This window comes from Parasteatoda tepidariorum, chromosome X1 (assembly GCF_043381705.1).
Source record: "Parasteatoda tepidariorum isolate YZ-2023 chromosome X1, CAS_Ptep_4.0, whole genome shotgun sequence".
NCBI lineage: Eukaryota > Metazoa > Arthropoda > Arachnida > Araneae > Theridiidae > Parasteatoda > Parasteatoda tepidariorum.
The window spans coordinates 68,648,421-68,673,468 of NC_092214.1; the positions used below are offsets into that span (position 1 = coordinate 68,648,421).

At 28.9% G+C, this 25,048-nt stretch overlaps 1 protein-coding gene across 4 annotated transcripts in view; it reads left to right on the top strand.

Annotated features, from left to right (window-relative positions):
* The window catches only part of LOC107451031 (BAI1-associated protein 3), a 344,805-nt gene that overhangs the window by 165,782 nt on the left and 153,975 nt on the right, over window positions 1-25,048 (top strand). For all 4 annotated transcript variants that reach the window (XM_071187328.1, XM_071187326.1, XM_071187327.1 and 1 more), the window contains exons 3-4: window positions 735-809; window positions 22,289-22,456. In XM_071187328.1, the coding sequence (XP_071043429.1) occupies window positions 735-809; window positions 22,289-22,456 (243 nt within the window). The remainder of the gene's footprint in view (window positions 1-734; window positions 810-22,288; window positions 22,457-25,048) is intronic.

Here is a 25,048-nt window from a genome sequence, read left to right on the forward strand (position 1 = left end):
ATACATTATCATTGATGTTATAAATATTTTACGGATAGCTTTTGTTTTCCCCATCCTGTAAATAAAATTCAGAAATATTCATTTACATAACTTCCTGAGAAAAAAAATGTGGTCAAAACTAGCAGAATATGGTAAAATTTATCTTGTTTCTGATTCTATGAAAACACACAAAAAGAAAACAATGTAATTTTGACCGTAGCTCTTTGTTAACGACTTTCGTAAAACTAACCATGTAATATGGTTTATTACCATGTTATTTATTGTAAATGTGGTCAAATTAGGAAATTTCACCATGATCCCACAAAAACTTTGGTCAAATTCAATTTTCAGTTATGTATACTTACTAAATGTACAGTAATTAGAACTATAATTTTGAAAGTCTGAATTTCTGGTATTACATGCGAAGAAAATGCTAAGTTAATGCTTAAATTCCGTATAATTGGATTTTATTACCGGAATTATGTTTTTTACAAGAAATGTCATTACTATACAAATACGTTAATTTTGCCAAAGTTTTTTTTTCTCCGTGCAAAAGTAATTATTATTGTTGAAATTTGTTCAGTTTTTATAACAAATCTAAGGGTTAAAATCAATAGATATATCTTTGATTGATTCATCGAATAAGTGCTGATCCTAGAACATAATTATATTATATATATACTATGCTTCTAAGCTAATATTTTTCAGTTTTCTAAGCATCACACAAATAACCTTTACTTATTTTTCCATTTCAGGAAGAAAGTGAAAAGCATGGAGCTCCACCTAAAATTGATACATCTAATTTCACTTACTCAATTTCAGAAAAAGAGGTAAAAGGAATTTATTATAAAGTAAAGTTTTTATAGTTTTGAACGTAATGAGATTCAAATCGGCTAAAAAATTGTAAGAAAATGACAAATAATCACTAGGAAAATTGAGGCTGCGATGGAAATATTCATCTTACTCCTTTGCTGTTTGAAATATGTCTCCTGCACTATAGTTATTTTGTTAGAAATTTATAGGTCATTCAAGATCGATTTTTATAGAGAGTAACAAATTTATTTCTCCAACTATACTGATACATTACTCTGTAAGATGATGATGTAGCCGGTAAAGATAGCCGTAGTCATGATATCGCATTTTATTGCTTTAAAATTTTAGAAAAGGATACGAAATTGCAATTGAAAAGATTCTTGAATTGTTCATGGAATATTTGTATTTTTTTGTAGAATGAGATTTTTTCACGAGGCTCTTTTTAGAAAACATGCACTTCCCTTTAAAAGTTAAGGTTCAACATATTTTTTCTGTTTTATTTGAAAGCGATTGGATTTTTTTTTGCGGAAATATGCTCTTAACAATTCTAATTCAATTACTACATAGAAATTTACAAAAATGAATGCACAAACAGAATTTACTACTATAAAAGCAATTTTGACAGAAAGGTTCTTTTCATGGAAAACAGCGCATTACAGTTTTGTGTGGAACATTCTTAAAAACAGTTTTGTGCTACATTGCAGTCATCCATATTATAGTCATCATGCAGATATTACAGTCGTCCAGATGCTTTTGTGTTTGCTAGTAAAAACGTGAACTTTATATTCTTGAAACCTTTAACCCCAAAGTCAATAAAAAAATTTTTTGTAGTTTTTCTCCTTTTTTTGACTAATTCCTATCGGCTATTGATTTAATTTAAATAAATGAAAATGCACAGTCTAATTATTGAGATAATTCTTTATAATTTTGCCAATTAAGAAATTGAGGCTATACCGGAATAAATGAGTCCATACAAGATCTGGATGTGTTTTTTTTGAAAATGCAATTTATAATGCGTCAAATTTATGAAGAATTTAAACTATTTCATCCATCATCAGTCGATAGTTTATCCTTAAAGCTATTATATTTGTGTTCGAAAAATTTTCATCAGAAGTGATCAGGAATATGATTATCTAGATAATTTCGAAAATACTATTCAAAACTTCATTTCAATCAGGTACTTCTTACAAAAGGAACCAACAAAGAATTTATAAAATGTACTCAATGTGTGCGAGTTACTCTTTATAGATCACACAATAGATACATTTTATTATCATTAAAAAAATCTGCTTTAACAATTTTAAAGAAATATAGAACTAGAAAAAATATGTAAAAATCTCAAGGAGGAAATATGTGCCAAAGTCGAAGAACAATTTTTTAAAAAAATAAGCAAAATGTCTTCCAAAAATGGTAAGTAGAGCTTGGATTTGAACCGGTGACCCATGAAATGAAAGATACATGTGTTTTCTTCATGTGCCAGTGGGGCATTGGGTAGCCAATAATAAATATTCTTCTTCTTTTTAATAAGCAGGATAGTAAGAATAGCAGGATAGTCTTTCTAATAAACAGGATTGTAAGAATAAATTAGGTACCATTCATTTGATATTAAAATTACATAAATTAAGATCCTTAAAATCAACAAAAGATGTTTTGTTTAATATCAAGATCTTATATTTAATTTGGCGCCATTTTCTGGTAAAAAAAATACTGTATGTAAAAAAGAAAATACTTAACTGCTAATCGCTCTTTCATGCCAACAAAATAATCTACTAATTCAATCATTGATATCACGATAAGTTTCCATTTTAAATTTCAAAAAAAAAAAATAGAATAAACTAAAATTTGCAGAATTAAATGTTTCCTCAAGATTTTATTCAAAGCAAAAATTATTTTACACTATTTTAATCATAATTCTTGCAGCAAAATAGATAAACAAGGAACCATCGTTCGAATTATAAAATAAGCAACTTTCAAATGCAAATACTCTTTGCAATTGCTTACTATATGCAAAAGAAAATAAATTAGTTCGCTTTTGTTTTATGTTTACTATATATGATGTTCCCAAACTACTATGTTGCTTAATAAAATGCTAATACATTTCCGAAACCGTTATAGCAATAACATGCGGGCAATTTTGCACGCGATATCCTTAGCGTTTTATTAAAGCATATTGAAGATAACATATTATGGTATGGAGCTAATATTGAATTTCAGTATACAAGTCATTAAAAAAGTAAATAAATTCAGAAGAAATCATTTATGATAAATTTATTTTATGGAAGAGATTAATACAGTGTATTATATTAATTCTACATCTTGCATTTATGTATTAAATTAGTAAATAAATTTAGAAATGAAGACTGAATATGAGTTTCAAATTAAAGTTAAACACAACAAGATCTGATTTGTTCTCATAGAAATAATTAAAGGAAACTTTTTGTGCTTAATAAATAACTATTAGTTGATTTTTAATTACTTAGAAGTTAAAAAGAGATCATGTTTAAGTAATTTCAAAGCTTAAACTAGTAGTCATTTAAAATATCATCGTTTTTTAAAGTAATAAACTATACTAATTTCTTATTCTTAATGCCATGTTTTCAGAAAATGTATTATTTATCTTAATTAACTATTTAACTTGGTTGATAAAAGTAAAATCAAACCAAGAATATTTTCAGCAAAATTATTTTTGAGAAAAAAATCAAAGATCTCAATTTTGCAGTCGCAATTTTATCTTTATTCAAGTTGCATTAGTTTTGTATTATAATTTTTTATAAACTTTTGTGCGAATCGTTAATTATATCGTCGTTATAGTAGTTACTGTATATTGCTTCTTTTTCGTGTTTTTTTTCTCCATACTGAAAATTTCAACAGGAAAAAAAACTTTTTCTCTAAAAATTCTGTTCCAATAAACCTGAATTTTGTTAAATACGTTCTTTAATTTTTTTGAATAAATTATAAAGATACAGAGATTTTAATAAAAAGAGTAATTAATATAATTGTGGTGATCTTTTGATTTTTATTTTCTTCAGAAATTTCTGTTCCACCAAAAGCAATTATTTTCTGAAAATATTTGTTTTTGTATTGTTCGAAAAACATTAGTTGTAATCATTTTTTTTAAAAAAAATTCTATTAAATTAATCAAAGTATTTATTTAATATACATTCCTTAAATTTTTCTTTAAATTTTAATTTTAACATTCTTTAAATTTTAATTATAGATTTTGCTTTAAATTTTTTTAAAATTTTGAATTATGGATTTTTCCTTAAATGTTTCTTATAAATACATTCTTTACATTTTCTGATTAAATTATGGAGAAATAGAGATTTTTATAAAATAATAATTAACATAATTGTCGTGTTCTTTTTCCTCAGAAATTCTTGCACTACAAAAACAAATACTCCTGACAAAAAAATATTCCACCAAAAACAAATATTTGTATTGTTTTTTAATTATATGTTTTATAAAATATTTGTATTATACAAAGTTTTTACATTGTTCTAAAAATATTTGCTGTAATAATTTTTTTAAAAAAATCTTCTAAATTAAAGTGTTTATTTATTGATAAACGAAATACCAAGCTTTTGTGTAATGCTAATTTTTTATAAAATGTTCTTTAAGATCCTTTTTAACATAACAGTTTAGGAATCCAGCTGCGAAAAGTAATCCCCTTAAGACATACATTGTTAAAAAATTTTAATGCATCTCAATGCAGAAAATGGTGGCAACTATTTTGCATCATAAAGGTGTTCCACTACATGAAGAGCCAAGAATATTTTTATACACTACTTGGGGTAAAATAGCAGTCACCATTTTTGTTATTCAGTAACACTAAAATTTGCAATTACTATAATATATGATACACATAAGAGTCAGTAATGTTATTTTTACGTTGCAATATCAAGTAAGAATCATTGATTTGATATGCATGTATACAACATCTCTTAAAATGAAATTAGTTGGTTAATCAAACATGCACACAGCCCCCCCCCCCCATAGACAGAATATTAATATAAACTTGAACAAAACTGAAGTCAATATAAGCTCAATATTATAAATTTATTTAATACAATTGACAGATTTATGTAAATTTTATGAGAATATAAATATCTTTGTTATACAACTGAAAACATACCTGCATTTAACACTAGAAAGACTGAAACTTAATATATACTAATAAAAAGTATATATATACTAATGAAAAATAACTAATATATACTAATAAAAAATAACTAATATATACTAATAAAAAAGCAACTAATGTGTAAAGAAATTTGTTTAAAATTAATTTCTAATATTTTTTATATTATTTACAGTTATATAACAAGTTATTAGTAAATATGAGCAATAAAAAAATTATATGTTGTACAAAAAGTCACAAAATTCTAAGAAATCGCATTATATGCATCATTGTTTTTTTAATTGAAATTAAAAATGAGTCAAAATGACTCCCTTGGGCAATCTAGTGTTATTTTATATAACAGTTTAGTATGAGTAGTTTGTCATATCAATCCATCAAGAAGATTGAAATTACTTGGCAAATAATTGACCACACTCAATATTCTTGATCAATCAGTAAGGAGAATTTTAACTTGCTTGGTATTCAATGAGCTGTAATCAGTTTGTGAATTCAATCTGACAAGAAGAATTAGCATTTAACCAGTAATCAGTATAAAAACAAACCACCATCTAAGCCATCATATTGTCACTATCTTAAAATTGCATAATTATTCACCTTTAAACTTCTAATAATGGTCCAAACGCATATGTTATACGTTTAAAATACGTCCTGTCATAGTTTCACACTAGAATATAGTTGAATAGTTTCAATATACTGTAATTAGTCGCTAAATGTATAGACCTCTAAAAATGCAACTTTCTTCACCAACGAGCTCCTGCCGATTAAGAGAGTAGAAATCATCTAAGATTGTTTTAAACTTTATCAATTATTGGTTTGAAGATTTAACAACATCCTTTAAATCGCACAAAAACGCAGGATTCGGTATTAACTTGAAATAAGGTAATCATTCACATAATTTGTAGATTTTTTAAACTCCTAATTTTGATAGGAAATATACCTCAATGTTTGTAGTGTACATTTTGAAACATGCAAAATAATTTCCCAAACTTTTTTTTGTTGATTAATTTACCTAAAATCAACGTGGTTAATTAAGCTGCAAAATAAACAGTAATCTTGAAAAGAAAAATGATAAAGACATTCGTTTCATAGATCATATTTATCAATACAAACAATACACTTCTGGAATATACTCTGGAATATCCTCTAATATACTTCTGGAAATTTATACGAGCGATTCTTTCAAAAATATAAATTTTGATGCCCTCATTAATAGGAATCAAAATTTCTGTAGAGTTTTAAAAATAAGATAATAATTATAAACTTATCTTAATTGGAGCTGTGATGCCCCAGGAGATACAGCCAGCACATTCTAGAAGAAAAAAAGCCTCCAGGAGGATCAATTTAGTAGTCCGAAGCAACTAACATAAACTGCAAAGTGGGGAAAAAATAAGAAAGCTGTCACAACGTCTGGACTACTAAACTGCGCAGTGTGGACATATGAGAAAGATATCACAACGTTCTCATTTATGGTTACCCGTGCGAAGGCTTTCTCTTTTCTAGGAGGTTTTGATAGAGCACCGAATGAGGTTCCAATCCCAGTGATGGCTGGTCGATAAGAATTTTAGTCCTTGCTCGCACAGAGAAAACAGCGCTGACTTGGATAAATGGATCATGGATTAAAATCCCCTTACCGTCTAGCTAACTGTGAAAGACTTTCCTTTCCATGTAAAGAAAATATGGGTTAGTTCCATTAAAAAATTCTCCGTAAAGGCCAGTTTGTCTCAATGATATATCCCTTCCCTTGTCTTCTGCAGTGGGTTCAAAAATACGGAGTTGAACAGTGATAGTCGCAAACTCAGAATTGAGAATTGGGTCAAATGTTCAACGCCAGTTATAAAATGAAATAAAGCAATTTTTAAAACCAACTAAATTTTAATCAAAATTAAGCGATAGATTTTTTGTACTTAATTAGTAAAACAACTATACCCCAGGAAATAATTGGTGACCCAGGTAATAAAAATAAAGCTAAAATAAGTTTTTTTTAACAAAAAAAATGCATTTGAACTTATGTTTTGCAATGAAACGGATGGTCTAAGATGAAATTAGATGGGTTCTAACCCATCTAATTACGAATATTTTTATTATATACTCTTCATTATATGCTCTTCAAGTATTTTTATTATATACACTTCATTATACATTCAGTTTTATTATATAGTCTTTATTATATATGCTTTTTTTTTGTAAAGTCTTCATTATGTATACATTTTATTATATAATCTTCTTGATTTTCTATTATAGTCCTTGAAATCATCGCAAATAATTCTAATAATTATAATTATAAATAATTCTATATTTCAAATTAACAAGTAATTATTTCAAACATATCATTTTACTAGATTTCTTGAGACATTTTCAAGATATATATCAATTACAAATGTATTTGGACTATTTTAATTAGTTGTATCCAATTGCTTATCGTTAGATAGTATTTGCAGTCAACTGAATCGATTCTAATGAACTTGATTTCAACCCTTTCATTAGGTGCATAAGAGATATTTCATGAATAGTCAGCATACAAAATTTACACTTTAATTCCAATTATTTTTTTAATACCACTATGGGAAATCTGAAATGTTTGGTCAAATTTATTCGAATTAAAGCTCTTTGATATCTTTTTAATCTAACTTAATTTCTTAAATTTACATAAGTATTTAACATCGTGCAATCTTTTATAGTTATAGATACGTTGGCTACAGTTTATTTTAACACTGCACATGGTAACTAATGCACATGGTATATTCATTAATCTAGATCTTTGTTTCTTAGTAAACCCATTAATCTTAATCTTTCTTACTTAGTAAACCCATTAATCTCGATCCTTGTTGAAGTAAGCTCATTTATCTTGATCTTTGTTACTTAGTAAACTCATTAAATTGGATCTTTTTTGCTTAGTAAACTCATTAATCTTGATCACTGTTACTTACTAAACCCATTAATCTCGATCTTTGTTACTTAATAAACTTATTAAACACGATCTTTGTTACTTAGTAAACCCATTAATCTTAAACACTGTAACTTAGTAAACCTATTAAACCCGATCTTTGTTACTTAGTAAATTTGAACACCTCCTTAAAAGAAAGTAACTGGACAGTTCTCAAATAGTCGGAGCATAACATAGATCTTAACATTAAGTACTGGCAACCATTAAGTTCAAATTTAATTGGTAGTCGGAATTTTAGAGTAAATTGGTAGTTTTGTTTAATGACAAGAATTAACATAAGTTATTTCAAAATTTTGTTCATCCGACAGAGCCAATTTTGGACATTCAAGATGGTAACTAAGCCCATGTGATGTGTGTTATGTTTTTAATGGTGTCTAGATGCTTACAAATAAAACTAAGGGAATAAAATTAAATAGGATGGTTACTCATTAATGTCCTCAAAAATTGTCAGAAATGCAATGTTATTTCAAATGTTAAAGCATATAATTGTATGAATTCAATTATGAATTTTAAATGAATCGTTAATATTTTAAAATGTGATGCATATTGCCATCTTTTTCGATATTTCGGTACGCTTCTATACACTCAAAAATTTGAAATTCACATGCTATAATATATATGTGACACACTGTTGAAAATTCTGGATGAAATTACGGTAAAAAACCCTGTAATTTTTTTATTAGTTAATTAAATAATTTTTCTGATTACTTTATTAGTAAATAAAGAAATGGCTGTATTTCAAAACTTATAATGATTTTCTTAATTAAAATTCACCAATTAGAAGCTGGTATTAAGCTTATTTATTGTAGTTTCATTTAGATATTACGGATGATGGATGGATTTTTCATTTTAAATATACGACTTTATAAAATTCATTTTCTCAAGGACTATTAGACTGATTTTGCTCAAACATTTGTATTTTAGCATGCAAAATTATATTCTTTGTAATGATGTAAGGAATTGGGTATCTTATAACTAAAAGTTTTTTCTGTTATTATTAAATAAAATAATATTAAATATTTACCAAAAGTTTTTTTTTCCATTTCCAATGCAGCAGGCAATACAGACATTATCCTAGCTCAGTACAGAGATCAAAAGATAAGAAAAATACAAATACAGAAAGAGATGAAATATACAAAATACAAAAACAAAAGCAAAACATCAAACACAAAAATTAAATCAAGAATTTAAATTGAACAAAAGGTCTCTGGCCTCCCAGTATCGGGAGTAGATGCAGTTCTTTGTGAGAACTGAACAGTTGAGAAGATGTTCAGCATTCATTATCGCATAACTGCGGCAGAGGGGGCAGGCAGGATTATCCACTATTTTAAGATGGAAAAGATGAGCGTATAAGCAATCGTGCTTGGTAGCAAGACGAAAGGCAGCTACAGCACTGCTTCTTGGGCAATCGGGGAGATTAAGGATGTCATTTCTCCACGATTTTTCTTTTGTCCGTTCTTTTAGCAATGATATATGAGTTGTCTTAATTGCATGATTAATCATTAATGAAGTGGACTTATAGCTAACTAAGTTATTTGGGGTTTGATTAACAAAGCAACCTTTTTTGACCAGTGCATCCGCTTTTTCGTTGCCGGGGATACCACAGTGGGATGGAATCCATTGTAAGGCAATCGTTTTATATTTTTCACCCATCTCTGTCATTGAAGATCTACATTTGACAATGGACTAAGAGCTAAGGACTTGAGAGCAGTTGGCAATGGCCAGAATCGTAGCTTGGGAATCCGAGAAGATGACAGTTCGATCGAAAATAGAAGGGCGAGCATTTGAAAGAGTTAAAGCTACTTTGATTGCCTCAACTTCACCATCAAAGGCGGTCTTGGCGGTTCCCAACGAAAGACAGTGGGAGAAATACTCACTATAAATACCAGCACCGGCAACGCCATCTATCTCAAGCTTTGAGCCATCTGTATATATGTGCAACCATGCTTCAAGAGGAAAATGATTATGGATAGTCTCCATCCCCACTCTGAACAAAGCTGCTGTACAATCCTGGGGTTTTAAGACAGGACTCATAAGGTCCAGGTGATATAATATTTCGCTAGCTTCCATAGGATTTAAGGGGGGAAGCAAGGGTTCAATCCGGGAAGGTATATCAAATTCATCCATCACTTTTAATACAGTTTGAAGGTAGCCGTCCTGAGTCTTCAGCCCACGAGGTTCAGACTTGGTCAACATATCGCTATGAGGTAGGTGAATTAGTTTCTGATAGAGCTTCAAAGCTGATTTCTTTATTTCATATTGTAAAAGGAAATCATTGGTATATAATAGAAGTGCGTCAATAGGTGTGGTCTTGACAACACCGGTGACAAGAAGGAGTGCATTATTTTGCAGTCGTTCCAGTCTATTTATACCTCTCTCAGATACTGTAATAAGAGGAGCGTTACCGTAAGTCATGACAGGTTTTATAAAAGTCTTATAGGTATCAAGTAGAGTTGTGGTAGCACAGCCCCAGCTAACTCCTGCGAGGCGCTTAAGGAGTATCATACGCTTCTCAGCCTGTTGCTTGATATCGTCAATATATAATTTCCAAGTGAGTTTATGATCGAAAATTACTCCTAAGTACTCAGTACTCTCACTACATGTTAGGGCCATATTGTTATACGATATATGTAGCTGTAATGGTTGGTGACATAATGAAAAGGTTTGGTAGGTTGTTTTCACCCTGTTGACGATCAGATTGTTTTCCAAACACCAGGAAAGGAGTCTGGACATGGCGTTATTTAGGGAAATTTGAAGTCTCGTTTGCTCATCTTTTAGGGCTAAATGTCCAAATAACAAGATCGTCAGCATACATAAGTACACCTATATTTTCATCTATCAAAGATCGTATCAGATCATCAACATACACATCTAACAGCAAATAGCTGGACACAGCTCCCTGGGGAAGACCAGTTTGCAAAGTCCTAAAACTAGACTGTGCGGTTCCATTTCGGATATTTATAAGACGCTGATCAAGGAAGTCACTGAACCACCGCAGCATGTTACCTGATATATGTTTACTAGCTAATTTACATAGGAGCTTAGCCTTCCAAACAGTATCGTATGCTCCTTTAAAATCCACAAAAATAGCACCCACAATGTTACTCTGAGAAAAAGTGGTAACAAGCTCCTTAGTGGAACGGTTTTTCCTAAAACCACCCTGCGCATGATGCAGGAGTTCCTTGGTTTCAAGGTGCCATTTAGGTGCCACCAAAAGTTATTTCTTGCATGGAATAATTTTTGGATAAACAGCATTTATAATTGTTTGCAAAAAAATTTTTCTCTCAAAAAGTGCTAGAGGTATACTTAAAAAATAAAGTTAACTTTAAGGAATCTAAATGCTGGACCGTTCTCCTGACCAAACTATTGGGACCATATTTCCCAGTTTGCCCTTACTTCCTATATTTTTAAGATCAGAAATCTGAATCTGTCGAAAGAAAAGGTATATTTATTAGAGAAAGTGCTTTTTTGTGTCTGTATTCGTAACTTAAATATTGTCTGCACTAATCAATAAGCATATTTGAGGTTACTTCCTTGAACCATTAAGATTGAATCTTAGAACTTGAAGATCCCATCCTTAGATCAAAAGTTATTCATACTAGTTCGTAATAATGATCACTGGTTAAGTTGTGAACAAGTCTTGTACAGCTGTTAGATGGAATTCAATTTTTTTATATTAGAAAAGGAGCAAGAATTTCCTCAACTCATGTATCCCGTTTGGTTGCGTTATTTACAATTTTAAACAACTTTTCAGACTTGTATAGTGATATAAATGAAAATTTGCAAGGAGAAGGAAAAAGTGCGAGCAGGTCATATGTGATCATGCGATTTTTAGAGTGCAAACTTGACGTATTCTCTAAAGATCTTTCAACAAATAAGTTTAAATAATTTCTTTCGCTTAAAAGACACTTGGAATTTGCATTGAGAGATAGAGAAAACAGATGCAATTTACTCAAGAGCTATTTGGATACCGTGGAAACTTCAAAGGAAATAGAAACAACAAGGTTTTCTCAATTCCGAGATTTGGAAAAAGGAAAAAAAAGGAATTGATGGAACTTCAGGACATGATGACGTGGGTAAACAAATTTTTCAAATTAGGCGGAACATAAGAAGAAGTGGAGAGTGCGGATTCTAAATATACATAAATCAGAAAACTTAATCCTAGAGCAATTGAACGATCTTTGTCGAAGTTTTAAAAAAGCAATATCACTGCTACCACACTATAAAGTTAAGAAATATCACTGCTTACAATGTTTAGGTGCTCATACGCGTGTGAGCAGGTCTTCTCATCAATAAACACTACTGTAACAAAATGCTTTGATTATGATTTAATTGCGTGAGCTAGGAAATATTTTGATGTATAGCTGCCACCCTTTTTGGTGTTTAGGTAAACTAAACTTGTTTTACTATGCATGTACAGCCTTGGCCTGCAATAGTCTGCAGAGCTATAGAAGAAAAAGAAGAATCAATATTATGGTAACATCAAATTTGTACTATATTATGGTTCAACACGTTCCGAAAATATTTAACTGAGAATTATAAGAATGCGCCGTAGAATAAAATCATAATTTTTTCTAACGAACCGTCGAAAAATGACATCGTTATTAATTAGCTCTAGCATAAAAATAAACAACACTTGATGTTTTACACTTTAATTTTGTTTACTATACACTGTTATAAATGTTTACGTCAACCTTGAACTAGACTGATATGCTAATGGTGACGATCTGGAATTCATTCTTAATGATGATTGGGAGACAGTTATTAATTTCCCGGCCTCCACACCACGCTCCCCAACCAACCAAATGCGCGTGGACTTTTCAGGTGACTCTAAAACTTCTGAGGAGATAAAAGTAGATTCCGAACCACTAAGACCAGATCGGAGAAAAATGCAATTTGATCATACACCTAATCTTATGTTGATCGAGAATGCCATGAAAACCTGATGCAAACTTCATAAGGGTAACTAGTTGAACTTTAAAATCATGCCAATTAAACCATTTTAAACTTGATTACATGCCATGATAAAACAATTAAATTAATCACTTTAATTACGCTGCAGAATATATTATGCCGTAAAACTTTTACAAGGTTAAGGTCAATGGCCGCCAAAAAGAGTTCCAGTCACTAGTAAAAATAAATTACCTCTGCTAAAAAAATAAAATAAAATTATTTCGATTGGAAAAATTGTTTAAGTGCAGTTTTGTGGATGAAATATTTTTAATTTAGTATGAATTCAAATAAAAAATTAGTTTTTAATACATTATATATTATATGGTATGACATATTTTCTTATCATAACTTTGTATAAAAGAAATTTTCTATGAGGAAAACATAAAAAAAAACATTAGGATTAAATTTAGTTTAAATATCACTTAAATACAAATACACCGAAGAAATAATACAAATACACCATTACATTATGACGACCCTCCATCTATAACAATGGGCTCGCCCAGGTTTTCATTCCAGTGACTTTCAAGTCATGTCTTGGCCCCCAAATTTACCTGACCTTAATCCAATAGCGCATTTGTGGTCCTACTTGGAAAACCAAATTCGTGCTGCCACGCTACCCCTCGCAATGTGAGGGAATTGCAGGACTAGTTGGTGAGAGCTTGGTACCAGATACCTCAGACTACCTATCAGCACCTTGTGGAATCAATACCACGGCGGGTGCTAGCAGTTTTGAGGGCTAAAGGTGGTCCTACATGTTATTAGGAGGGTGGTCATAATGTAATGGCTCTTCGGTGTATATCTAACTACACAATTTTAAGCAGAATTTAAAATAACTGAAATGTGTAAAAATGTTACTCAAAATTTTTTGAGACTAAATATTTTTAAAATAATTACAATATTAAGCCTAATAAGTATCGTATGTACATCTTATTAATATGATCACTAACTGTCAATGGTAGCTGTTCACCAGGAAGATTTTTTTTCAAGTCAAGCATTTTTACGTTCTATTGACCTCTTTCTCGAAGAAGGAAGCTGACCGTTTAAATGAACAGTCAACTTTAATAATTTTGCTGAAGTTCATTACAATTATGGTGATGATCTTTTTTTTCTCCAAGAAGGGAGCTGGTCGTTTAAATTTCTGGCCATTTATCCGGATTTTGCGGAAATGGAACAACTCTGAAAAGCAGAATTTATAACTAATGATTTGATAAACTATAATAATATTTTTTTAAAATACAGTAAAAAAATGTTAACAATTACATAAAAAGAGGTTATTTTAGTTTTGAAATACGGACCAATTTTTCCATGTGCACTACCCTACAGTAATGGAAAAGACCCTTTCAGTTTTTGACTTTCTTTTAAATTTCTCAAGAAATACCTAAAGGATCATTTTGTAACTTTAGATGTTTTAGTTTATGCAGTTTTTCATACTTAGCAATAAGATTTAAAGTTTTCAGAGGTTTGGAAGACCTACAATTAATTACAAAAGAAAAAAGGTATTTNAATCCAATAGAGCATTTGTGGTCCTACTTGGAAAACCAAATTCGCGCTGCCACGCTACCCCCTCGCAATGTGAGGGAATTGCAAGACTAGTTAGTGAGCGCTTGGTACCAGATACTTCAGACTACCTATCAGCACCTTGTGGAATCAATGCCTCTGCGAGTGCTAGCAGTTTTGAGGGCTAAAGGTGGTCCTACATGTTATTAGCAGGGTGGTCATAATGTAATAGCTCTTCGGTGTATATCTAACTGCATAATTTTATGCAGAATTTAAGATAATTAAAATGTGTGAAAATCTTACTCAAAAATTTTTGAGACTAAATATTTGTAAAATAATTACAATATTAAGCCAAATAAGTATCGTGTGTATTTCTTATTAATATGATCACTAACTGCCAATGGCAAATAAGTATCGTGGCAAATTTTTTTCAAGTCAAGCATTTTTACGTTCTATTGACCTCCTTCTCGAAGAAGGGAGCTGACCGTTTAAATGAACGGTCAACTTTAATAATTTTGCTGAAGTTCATTACAATTATGGTGATGATCTTTTTTTTCTCAAAGAAGGGAGCTGGCCGTATAAATTTCTGGCCATTTATCCGGATTTTGTGGAAATTTCTTAGAATGTATGTTTCAATGCTGAACTGATATTTGTGAAAGTAACTTTCAACGTTAAACTTATATTTCTATTCATTTAACTTAATTGTGTTTACTTTAATATCAGCTGAGATTACTACTATTAATTATAATAGAACAATACTGATAAGCAGAATTTATAACTAATGATTTGATAAATTATAATAATGATTCTTAAAAATACAGTAAAAAAATGTTAACAATTACATAAAAGGTTATTTTAGTTTTAAAATACGGACCAATTTTTCCATGTGCACTACCCTACAGTAATGGAAAAGACGCTTTCAGTTTTCGAATTTTTTTTAAATTTCTCAAGAAATACCTAAAGGATTATTTTGTAACTTTAGATGTTTTAGTTTATGCAGTTTTTCATACTTAGCAATAAGATTTAAAGTTTTCAGAGGTTTAGAAGACCTACAATTAATTACAAAAGAAAAAAGGCATTTTTGAGCACCCTATGCCAGAAAATCAAGAGCAAAAAACTTCTAACTTGCATCGATTACTTTAGTTGTTATTTTTAACAACTGCATAAAGTTTCGTAAACTTAGAGTAAATATTTGTGGAAATGTGGACCTTTTTATAAAAAATAAAATTTTTCGCCATACGTTTTCTTTGCCATAACTACATAAAGGTCAACTTATTATAAACAAAATTTTTGAAGAAATTTAAAATTAATTACGAAATTGTTAATTTAAAATTTTACAAAAAATCGTTAAAAGCTACTTAAGATCTGAGCATTTAAGCTAGTTCTATTATACTGCGCATGAGCAGAAATAATTTAAAAAGGTTCTTTCATAAGTTTGTAGGGATTTTGCACGATTATTGTAAGATATCATTTGTTGTTAAATTTTGTCTTATGAAACAAAATAAAATTTGTAAAAAGCCCATGATAATTTTGAACTTTTTTCTGAAAAGTACAAAAACTAGTTAAAGTTGCTTAAAATTTTTCCAAGTCTTAAGATCAAATTTTTAAGATCAAGTCAAATTTTTTAATTAGTTGAAAAATACGATTCACTACAAAATTAAGACAGAAATTTTTTAAAATTTTTTTAGTGCATGCATAGATGAAAGAACTAGCTTAAACACTAAAAACTTTTCTAGTTTCCCACGAAATTTTAAAGTTTTAAATCGACAATTTTGGAATTAATCTTATATTGCTCTTACTGCCATTGAATGTCTATAAAGTTATAACGAAAAAGCGTAAGGCGAAAAAATTTATTTTTTATAAAAATGTTCAGATCTGCATAAATATTTACTCTAGGTTTACAAAACTTTGCGCAGTTAGTAAAAATAACAGCTTAAGTATTCATTGCAAATTACAAGCTTATTGCTTAATTTTTTGGCATAGGGTGTTCAAAAATACGTGTTTTTTTTCGTAATTTATTGTACATCTCTAAAACCACTGAAAGCTTCAAATTTTATGGCTAAGTTTGAAAAGTCGCATGAGCTAAACATCTCTCAAGTTACAAAATAATCCTTTGAGTAATTCTTGAGAAGTTTAAAAAAAAGTCGAAAACTGAAAGTGTCTTTTCTATTGTTGTAGGGTTGAGTATTGTTCATTATATGACTTCTAAAGTATATTCTTAAAGTTGTATAATCACAGAGTTGTCTTGAAATTGAAAGGGAAACTTTGATATTAAAGCTTTCTTAAATTGTTGCTCAAACATTAAGGGAAATATTTCGCAACTTTTGAATATTCTTAAAAACCTTTATAGTACTTTCTCAGTGTTATTTCATTTTTAAAACATTTCATACTCATTTATATTGTAAGACTACTTGAAAGCAGATAAACGTTTTTATTTGACGTAGCTCGATTTTAGTTATTTATATTTATTTCGGGTTTTTAACGTTTAAATAAGAAATGACAGAACAAAAACATTTAAAAGCAATTTTTCTCGTAAAAGCTGTTAAAAATAACAGTTAAAAATTCAATAAAGTCAAAACCATTTAGCTTGTAATTATTGTTTTCAAAGGGAATTTATTTTTACGACTTTCAAAAGCTTTTTCTTCGCACATTTAGAAATATAATATTTCAGTGAGATAATTGTTACTTTAGATAAATTGAATGTTTACAACGTTTTGAAAATATGTTTTACTGATGTTACTTTTCAATATTTTTTATCTCTCTTATGCATTTTTGATTTCTTCCTTTGTTAATATTTTTCAATATTTTATGTTTCACTATAAAATGTTTGATTTTATTTCTTGCTATTTATTTTTCCATTACAACAACAGCTAGTAAATTAATTCAAAAACCATATATTACTTTTTTTATACTTTTCTGTTTTATTATTTGTTATTGTTGCCACTTAGTAAAATCATAAACTTTCTATAAGGACCCGCGATGGCTCAGAGGATAGAGCGTCCGCCTTCGATTGAGGCGAACCGGGTTCGAATCCCAGTCGATACGAACTCCGCATCCGGCTTGCACCGACCACAGAGTTGACGTGAAATGTCTTCCGTGGTAAACGGATCATGGGTTAGAGTCTCCTTGCCTTCAGGCTAACCGTGGGAGGTTCTGTGGTCTTCCTCTCCACGTAACGCAAATGCGGGTTAGTTCCATCAAAGAGTCCTCCACGAAGGCAAATTTCTCCCAATACTCGATCCAAGAGTTCCCCTGTCTTCCGGATTGGGTTCAAAATTAAAAGGCTACGAAGTTGAACATTAGTAGTCGTAAACCTGTAAAATTGGGTCGGCTGTTTATCGACGATAATAAAAATATAAAAACTGAATAACTTTCTATAAGATTTTTTTCAATAAATAAATCATTTTAAACTTATTTATATCTTTGGTAGATGTAATATAAATTTTTGTCGAAGTCCTTTGGTAATGATTTTGGTTAAATTAACCATAAAATATGGTTTTATTATGTGTGTCAAAAATTGGAAAATGTTGCAAAATTTGGTAATATTATCATGATTTCTTAGAGCCTGACTTCAAAACCACTTATTTGGTTAAATTTACTTTTCAGCTTTGTATTTGTTACTAAATCTTAGATAATGAGAACTATAATTTTGAAAACCAAAATTTCCCGCAAACCGTCATAGAAAAATTACTAAATAGATTTGCTTAAATACCATATACTTCGGTTATATTTACAAAATAATGTTGTTTTTTTAATCAAAAATGTTATTGTTAAATTTACCAGAATTTTTTTTTCTCCATACAGATGTTTCAAATACAATAAAGGATACAAATAAAGTTTGACACTTAATTTTTAATATAAATCATTAACGTTGAAACAAACATCGAGACCCTAAAGTAGAAAACAGAAGCAAAATTTCCTAATTATTTTTCTTTAATATTACGGAAATATACCATATGAATGTATTTATCTTAGTCAAAACTAAATAATTCGTCACAAGCTTAAAAAAATGCAGAAAGCTAAATTGCTAAATGAGATATTTTTTATTATAATTAGAAAATAAAAATACCGTATAAACTCATCATTATGATCCGATGAGAGATTTCTCACTATAATTGAAATTAGGAATGGAAATAACAATCAAAATTTATGCATTGAGAAAAAAAAATGGTTGAAGCTACCAGAATATTCTAAAACTTACCCTATTTCTATCTGTATTCGAGCACCGAAAAGCTCTGTAGTTTTTACTGAAGCTTTTTGTAAAAGTTAAAAATAAAATATGGTTTTATAATATGTGATAAAATTTATGATTTATGGTTTTATAATATGTGATAAAATTAATGATTTATGGTTTTATAATATGTGATAAAATTTATGATTTATGGTTTTATAATTTGTGATAAAATTTATGATTTATGGTTTTATAATATGTGATAAAATTTATTACTATGTGTGGTAAAATTTGGTAATTTTATCTAACACTGTTAGAAATTCCATTTTCAAACTGAAAACAACCGGCATCAGTCTATCCATCCAATTAAGCGTAAAGTTTACGGTTAAGTTTTTAGCCTTGCGGTTTTTGTAACCATTTATAACTAATATTGTTTTGTGTGTTCATGGTTTTTTTCACTGTTTACGACTAGCATGATCTCAAAACCATAAGAAAAAATATTTAACTGGACATTGGAGGAGGCACCTTTTGTTACGTAACGAGTCAGGCTGGAATTGAAATGTGTTTTATCAAATGAAACTTGGAATGTGGCATAATTAGTTTATCTGCGTCATTCACTTATCGTAAGAGTTGGCAAATACTAGGCTTCTTTGTGATTAGCAGTTTTATGGTGCAGCCATCTATGCGAGAGTGAGAGCATCGTATTCTAATAGTCCAGAGTCACAAATTGGAGAGTGTAGGACACTGGAAACTCTTCACTTGTTGAAAGGAATAGATAAATAGTGTAGTGTCAACACTGGAACTCGAACTCCCGTTATATCGGTCACGAGATTAACGGATTAGTCCTTTCAGAAATAATATGGAGCTGCAAGGAACTTAGTAGCTTCATTGGATGGGCCTAGTTGGTGCGATAAAATTCAGGTTGCTGAACCATATTATATAAAAGCAGTTAACAAACAATTTTGTTCACAGTTAACAGTTTGAATAATATCTTATTCATGATTATTCGACTGTTATGTTAGAATATGGTAAAATAACAATTAATTAAATTGCTATTTAACAGCTTTTTCTGAGTGGCACAAGAACAATTTGTTGGGTTAAATTAAATGTCATTACCATTCAGTACTGTAATTTTACTGATTTTTTTCTCCGTATAATTATACAGATAGTCCTAAATTAAAATGACGATTTTTAAAATCCTTTTTTAGGCATAAATTTTTTTGTGTAGCAAATATATATGTCAAGGTATGCAATCCATCTCCTGAGGACCTAATTTATTCACATTCATTTTAATGTTGCTTTAATTCGTTCAACCCGAATTTTAAAATATTTATTTTAAAGCGGAATATTTTGCTACTCAATTGCGTTTTGCTTTTGTAAAACCCGTATTGGTTTTCTTTCCATGTTAAGAGAGAGATAGAATGAAACATATATAAAAAATTAAAACAAGGTTTATTTGTTAAATTAAATACAAATAATGTTTGCATTCAAATTTAAATCCGTATTTCGAAACACAACGAATACAATTGAGTAAGAAAGCATTTAAAAACAAAAAAATAGAATGACATGCATTGTTCTTTCTAAGAAGTAATCTTGAAATAAATTTCTTATTAAATATCGTTTGATTATGTTTTACTAAGTAACCTGAGTATTATGGAACCAATTGAGACTTTTTAATAAATATCTGTTGATTCTTATAAACTATTGAAATTCCGTATCAAATTATGGTATAAAGTACCGAGTACCTATATTTTTTACAGTGAAATCTTACGGGACATATATAAGAACTAATTCTTAGAACAATATTTACTGTAAAATCAATGAATCACCGTAAATAAATAAATATTACTGTAAAAATTACCGTATAAAATTTTATGGCAAAAATGGCTTTTACGAATACTGCACTCAGGTTTCCAGCACTTTTTACCGTAATTTGATCAGCAATTTTTTACAACGTACAGTAATATGGAAATCTTGTTAGTGCGTTATTAACGTAAACTAATTCTTTTGTTAAGGTTATTCAAAAAGTTTGACATCAAGGTACGTTTTGGGAGGGTCAGTACTTAAAGAAATTTGTTTTTCCATAAATTATTTTTTTTCTTTATAAGGTGTGACGACAAATGTTTGCTCTCGTTTGCAACTCTAATTTCGATGGCTTATTAGTTTATCTAAATATTAAAATCGTGCCCCCCCCCGCAAATCAAAATAATGAAGAGAAAAATTAAATGGAAGGAGAATATTCGCATTTGATTCTGACCTTTTTCTTGACTTATTTTGATTCTGACTAGATTATTTCTTTTTTGCTAACCTTTGGGATTATATAGAAAAAACACAAAATTTTTAAAATTCAATAACTTCGAAACTAAAGCAAAACTTTTAAATCAGTTAAAAGTATTTACACCTTAAGTCATGAGACAACTGTCACAAAATTAGGATAGTTTTACTGCGTTAGTGTTTCTTTTGGTTCTAAAAATCTAAAGAATCATCAATATAAACTGCTTATTTATTCCAAAACTAATTCGAAATTGAAATAAATTGGACACATTATAGTATAGTAATACGTGACTGTAGAAGAAAAATCATAATTCCCCTGTTAATAATTTTTGCTAAACTGAATTAAGCATTGAAGAAAAATTTGATGAGCAATTAAGACTAATTAGACGATTAGACAACTTTTGACTTATTGACAAATTAGACGAATAAAATATTGACCACATTGATATTGGAATGTCCTTCAAACATTTCTTTGGACATTTCCAAAATTTTATATTGTTTACTCTAATAGCTTTTCAGATAGAATCTCGATCATAGAAAATTTTCTATTACAGTGATGACGGCGGAAATCATTTCTTTAATTTAGAAATTAGAATGGTTGCGTTGTGTAAACTCAAAGATAATCATAAATTTAGATTGTTACCTTTTAGACATTTTATTACGTATAAACTTAATAACTGGAACACATTAAATAAATAATCCCAAAGAAACTGAAGCGGCACGATGTTAATTAGTTACAAAACTTCGTTTCAAAAATGTATTGATTGAAAATAAGAGTTCGCATGTTTCAAGAACTCAAAAATAGGGGCTTATTTTAAAAACAAAAGTAATTTGAAATATAAAACGTTAAGTTTTCAAAAAACCTCACAAAAGCTAGACAAAAAACCTCAGTAGCAGAGAAGGAATAAAAATGAAAATGAAAAATCAGAACGAGAGAAATTACTGTGACTGAGAGGATAAAATTAGGGTAAAACGCATTTCCACTCGCTATGCAGAGGTAGTGAGGAACTAATGCCATTAAAAAGGGAAACAGCATTCATATGAATAAAACAAGATTCCAGGGAATCAAGATGAGCTAGCTGATGTGACTGGAAGGGGGGTAAATAATTTGACTTTGTCGATTGTTAGGCTGCACATTGTTGGAATCTTGGGCATAAATTCAATGCTGAAGTAATTTTGGGCCATAAATGTAGTTCTTTGCTTGGATACTTTTTTTGTCCCATTTTAATTGATCGTTACCAGTTTGGATTATTGAATTACCTAGTTTTATTGAAAAACCTAAGAGGCACGAAGAAATATACAAAAATAATTTCTTTTTCTTTTTTCGGAAATTTTTTATTTTACTGTACAGTTTAAAAAAAACATGAAAATACAATATAACTTACCCCTCTTGTTTGTATAAAGTGTAATTGTTCATCGATAGTTCCGTTTCCAAATAATTCTGAGGCTCGCTGAGTTGTAAAATAATAAAAAATTACTTTCTAGTAACTTTGCTCTTTTTTTTGTTTTGTTTCAGTGGGAAGATCTTTATGTTGAAGTTTTATACACTATCAAACATAAGATTGGAGCTAATATGAGCAATTATAGTGAATATACGAAAGATCTTTATGAATATGCTCAAGAAACATTTGGCATGAGTAAGGAAGAACATGAAAAATTTATGGCTGTCGTTCATGAAGAAAAGGTGAATAAATTTGATTTATATTTACTTGTATAAATAGATAATAGATTTGAAAAATAAATAAATAAATATCCATTCCAAGGTAGTAGCGTGTACATAAGCGATATGGCAACTCTTACTAAAGACAGTATCTGTATCTAAAAGTAATTTGTTTCAAACACGCGATTTTGTTTATAGCTGTCATGCAACTGAGTTTTCAAATTCTCTAAAGATCCATTGCTAGATGGCTGACTAATAGTTGTCATGGTTCTATATTTCTCACATAATGGATTGCCTAAATATGATGGTTTATGGAGCAGTCCAAAATTCGTCAAACGATAAATTGATTATTTCTTCTTAAAAGTCATGTTTTTTCTTGCATTTTTGAAATGAAGTGAATTAGTAATATACTTGTCTGATTGTATGCTTGATTGAATATGATATTTTATTCCCTATATTGAGTACTCAAAATATTAATATAATCTTACATAGTATTTTTAATTCTTACATATATATGGTATTGTATATTATCAGTATATGAAGTTTCATTTTATATTTAATAGTCCAATAAATTAGTATTATAATTTATTCTACACCTTCATTATTCTAAATTATTACAATATTTTATTCTGCATCTTCATATTTCAAATCATTACAATATTTTATTCGACATCATCACATTCCAAAGTAGGAAGACATTTTATTCTACACATACAGATTCCAAATTATTATAATACTTTATTCTACGTCCTCAAACTCCAAATTATTACAATATTTTATTCTATACCTACAGATTTTAAATTATTGCAATAATTTATTTCTTTTTTTTTCTCTGAAATATTAATATGATATTGTATTTTATCTTTTAAAATCTTATATAATCTACTTTATTTTAATATGCTCTATCAAGAAAAAACTGTATGAAGTTTTTATTTGGGCTTGAGTAATTTTAGTTCTTCAGGAAAGATTAACAAAACAAATGAAAAAGAAGTTTGAAAAATTGACGATGCAGCTAAAAATTGATAGATTAAGCAATTTGCTTATTATTATTGTTTTGGTACATGCATGAGCGTCTTATTGTGGTACGGCAGTGTGTATAGAATTAAAAGCAAAGCCTTATCAAAAAATTAAAAAAGTTTAAAAGTAATGTGCTTTTTAAGAAATTTTCTAAAATCTTTCCCTGAAAATCGTACTTGTACGCAAATAAATACAACAGCGCTGCGAAACTCAGTTACTTACTACATTAAAAAGAAAATGTAAGGAAATTAAAAATCAAATATTTTACTGCAAGTGATCCAAATTTTATTTAATTTTGTTAATTAGAAGCAAAAACAATTTTCCCAAATGTTAACGTTTCTGTTGTATTATGTAAGATACTATTGGTTTGTATCGATTTGCGCTTTAGAGCAAATATTATTAGGTATGAACATAATAAAATTAAAATATTGCTTAAAACTAACTGATTTCTGTTCAAAAATAATTAATTATGCTAGTATTTTTAAGAATTAAACCTTATATAAATGACTTAATAAAAAAAATAGAACAACAATTTAAAAAACCACATTAATTTAATAATGACTGTTTAAAAGTGATTTATAGCAAAATGTTTCAAGTTATTCATTTTTATTTAACACATAATCTAAATGATTGAACCTTTAAAAATGTTTATAAATTATGAAATAAGTTTGTAATTTTGTTCTATCTATTATGCTATACTATAGGTCTCCATTACTATCACTCGAAAAAATGTGTTATTTGCGTAGAAATCTCATAACCAGCTTATAAATTACATTTTTTCACCTTTTTATGTTTTTAGTTTGTTGGAAGTGGAAAGCAATTTTTTTTTTCTTGCAAATAGTAGTGATCATTCCATAAAGGTTGGCCACCTCTGCTTCAGGAATACGTAATAAAAAACTAACTTATTTCTTCCTTTATGAAGATACATTTTTCTTGATCCTTTGTTTCCTCCAACAAAAAGTTTTTTGCAAATAATTAATATTCAGATGCGTAGGAAGTTTATAAAAAGTATTATAAAGTTAAAAAAAATCCAGTTTTGTTATTCAAAAAGTTTTTAGTTATTTTTGACAATATTTGTCACTGTTTATTAATTAAAAAAATATCTTAGGTTTTATCTCTGCTTAAATAAATTATAATTTTATAAGTAGCTCAGGCTCTTTATCACATTGCGTAATTTTCTTAAATTCTGAAATAAACTTATTATTAGGATCTCATTTCTAAAAATTACAACATTTTTAAGACTTTTTCATAAAAATGCTTTATTTTTTTTATTTAATTACATTAAAGAAAAAACATGTAATACTTTTTATTGAATTCACAAATGTTTTATGCGTTTTTGGTGTTATTGATATCTTTACATTATATATTATATTTGTAACGTTAATCATTAAAGATTTATCCGCGAAACTTTCATTTGGCATTTTAATAAGAAGAAAGTAAATCGCAACAGATTTTTTATGGATAAAATAAATTTTATACATCTCTATAACATTTATTTTTGCTAAGAATTATAATTTTATTTTCAATTCCCACGTTGCGGTTGACAATTAAATTACGAACTATAGCTTACTTTAGCTGAAAAGGATCAGAATTTAATTT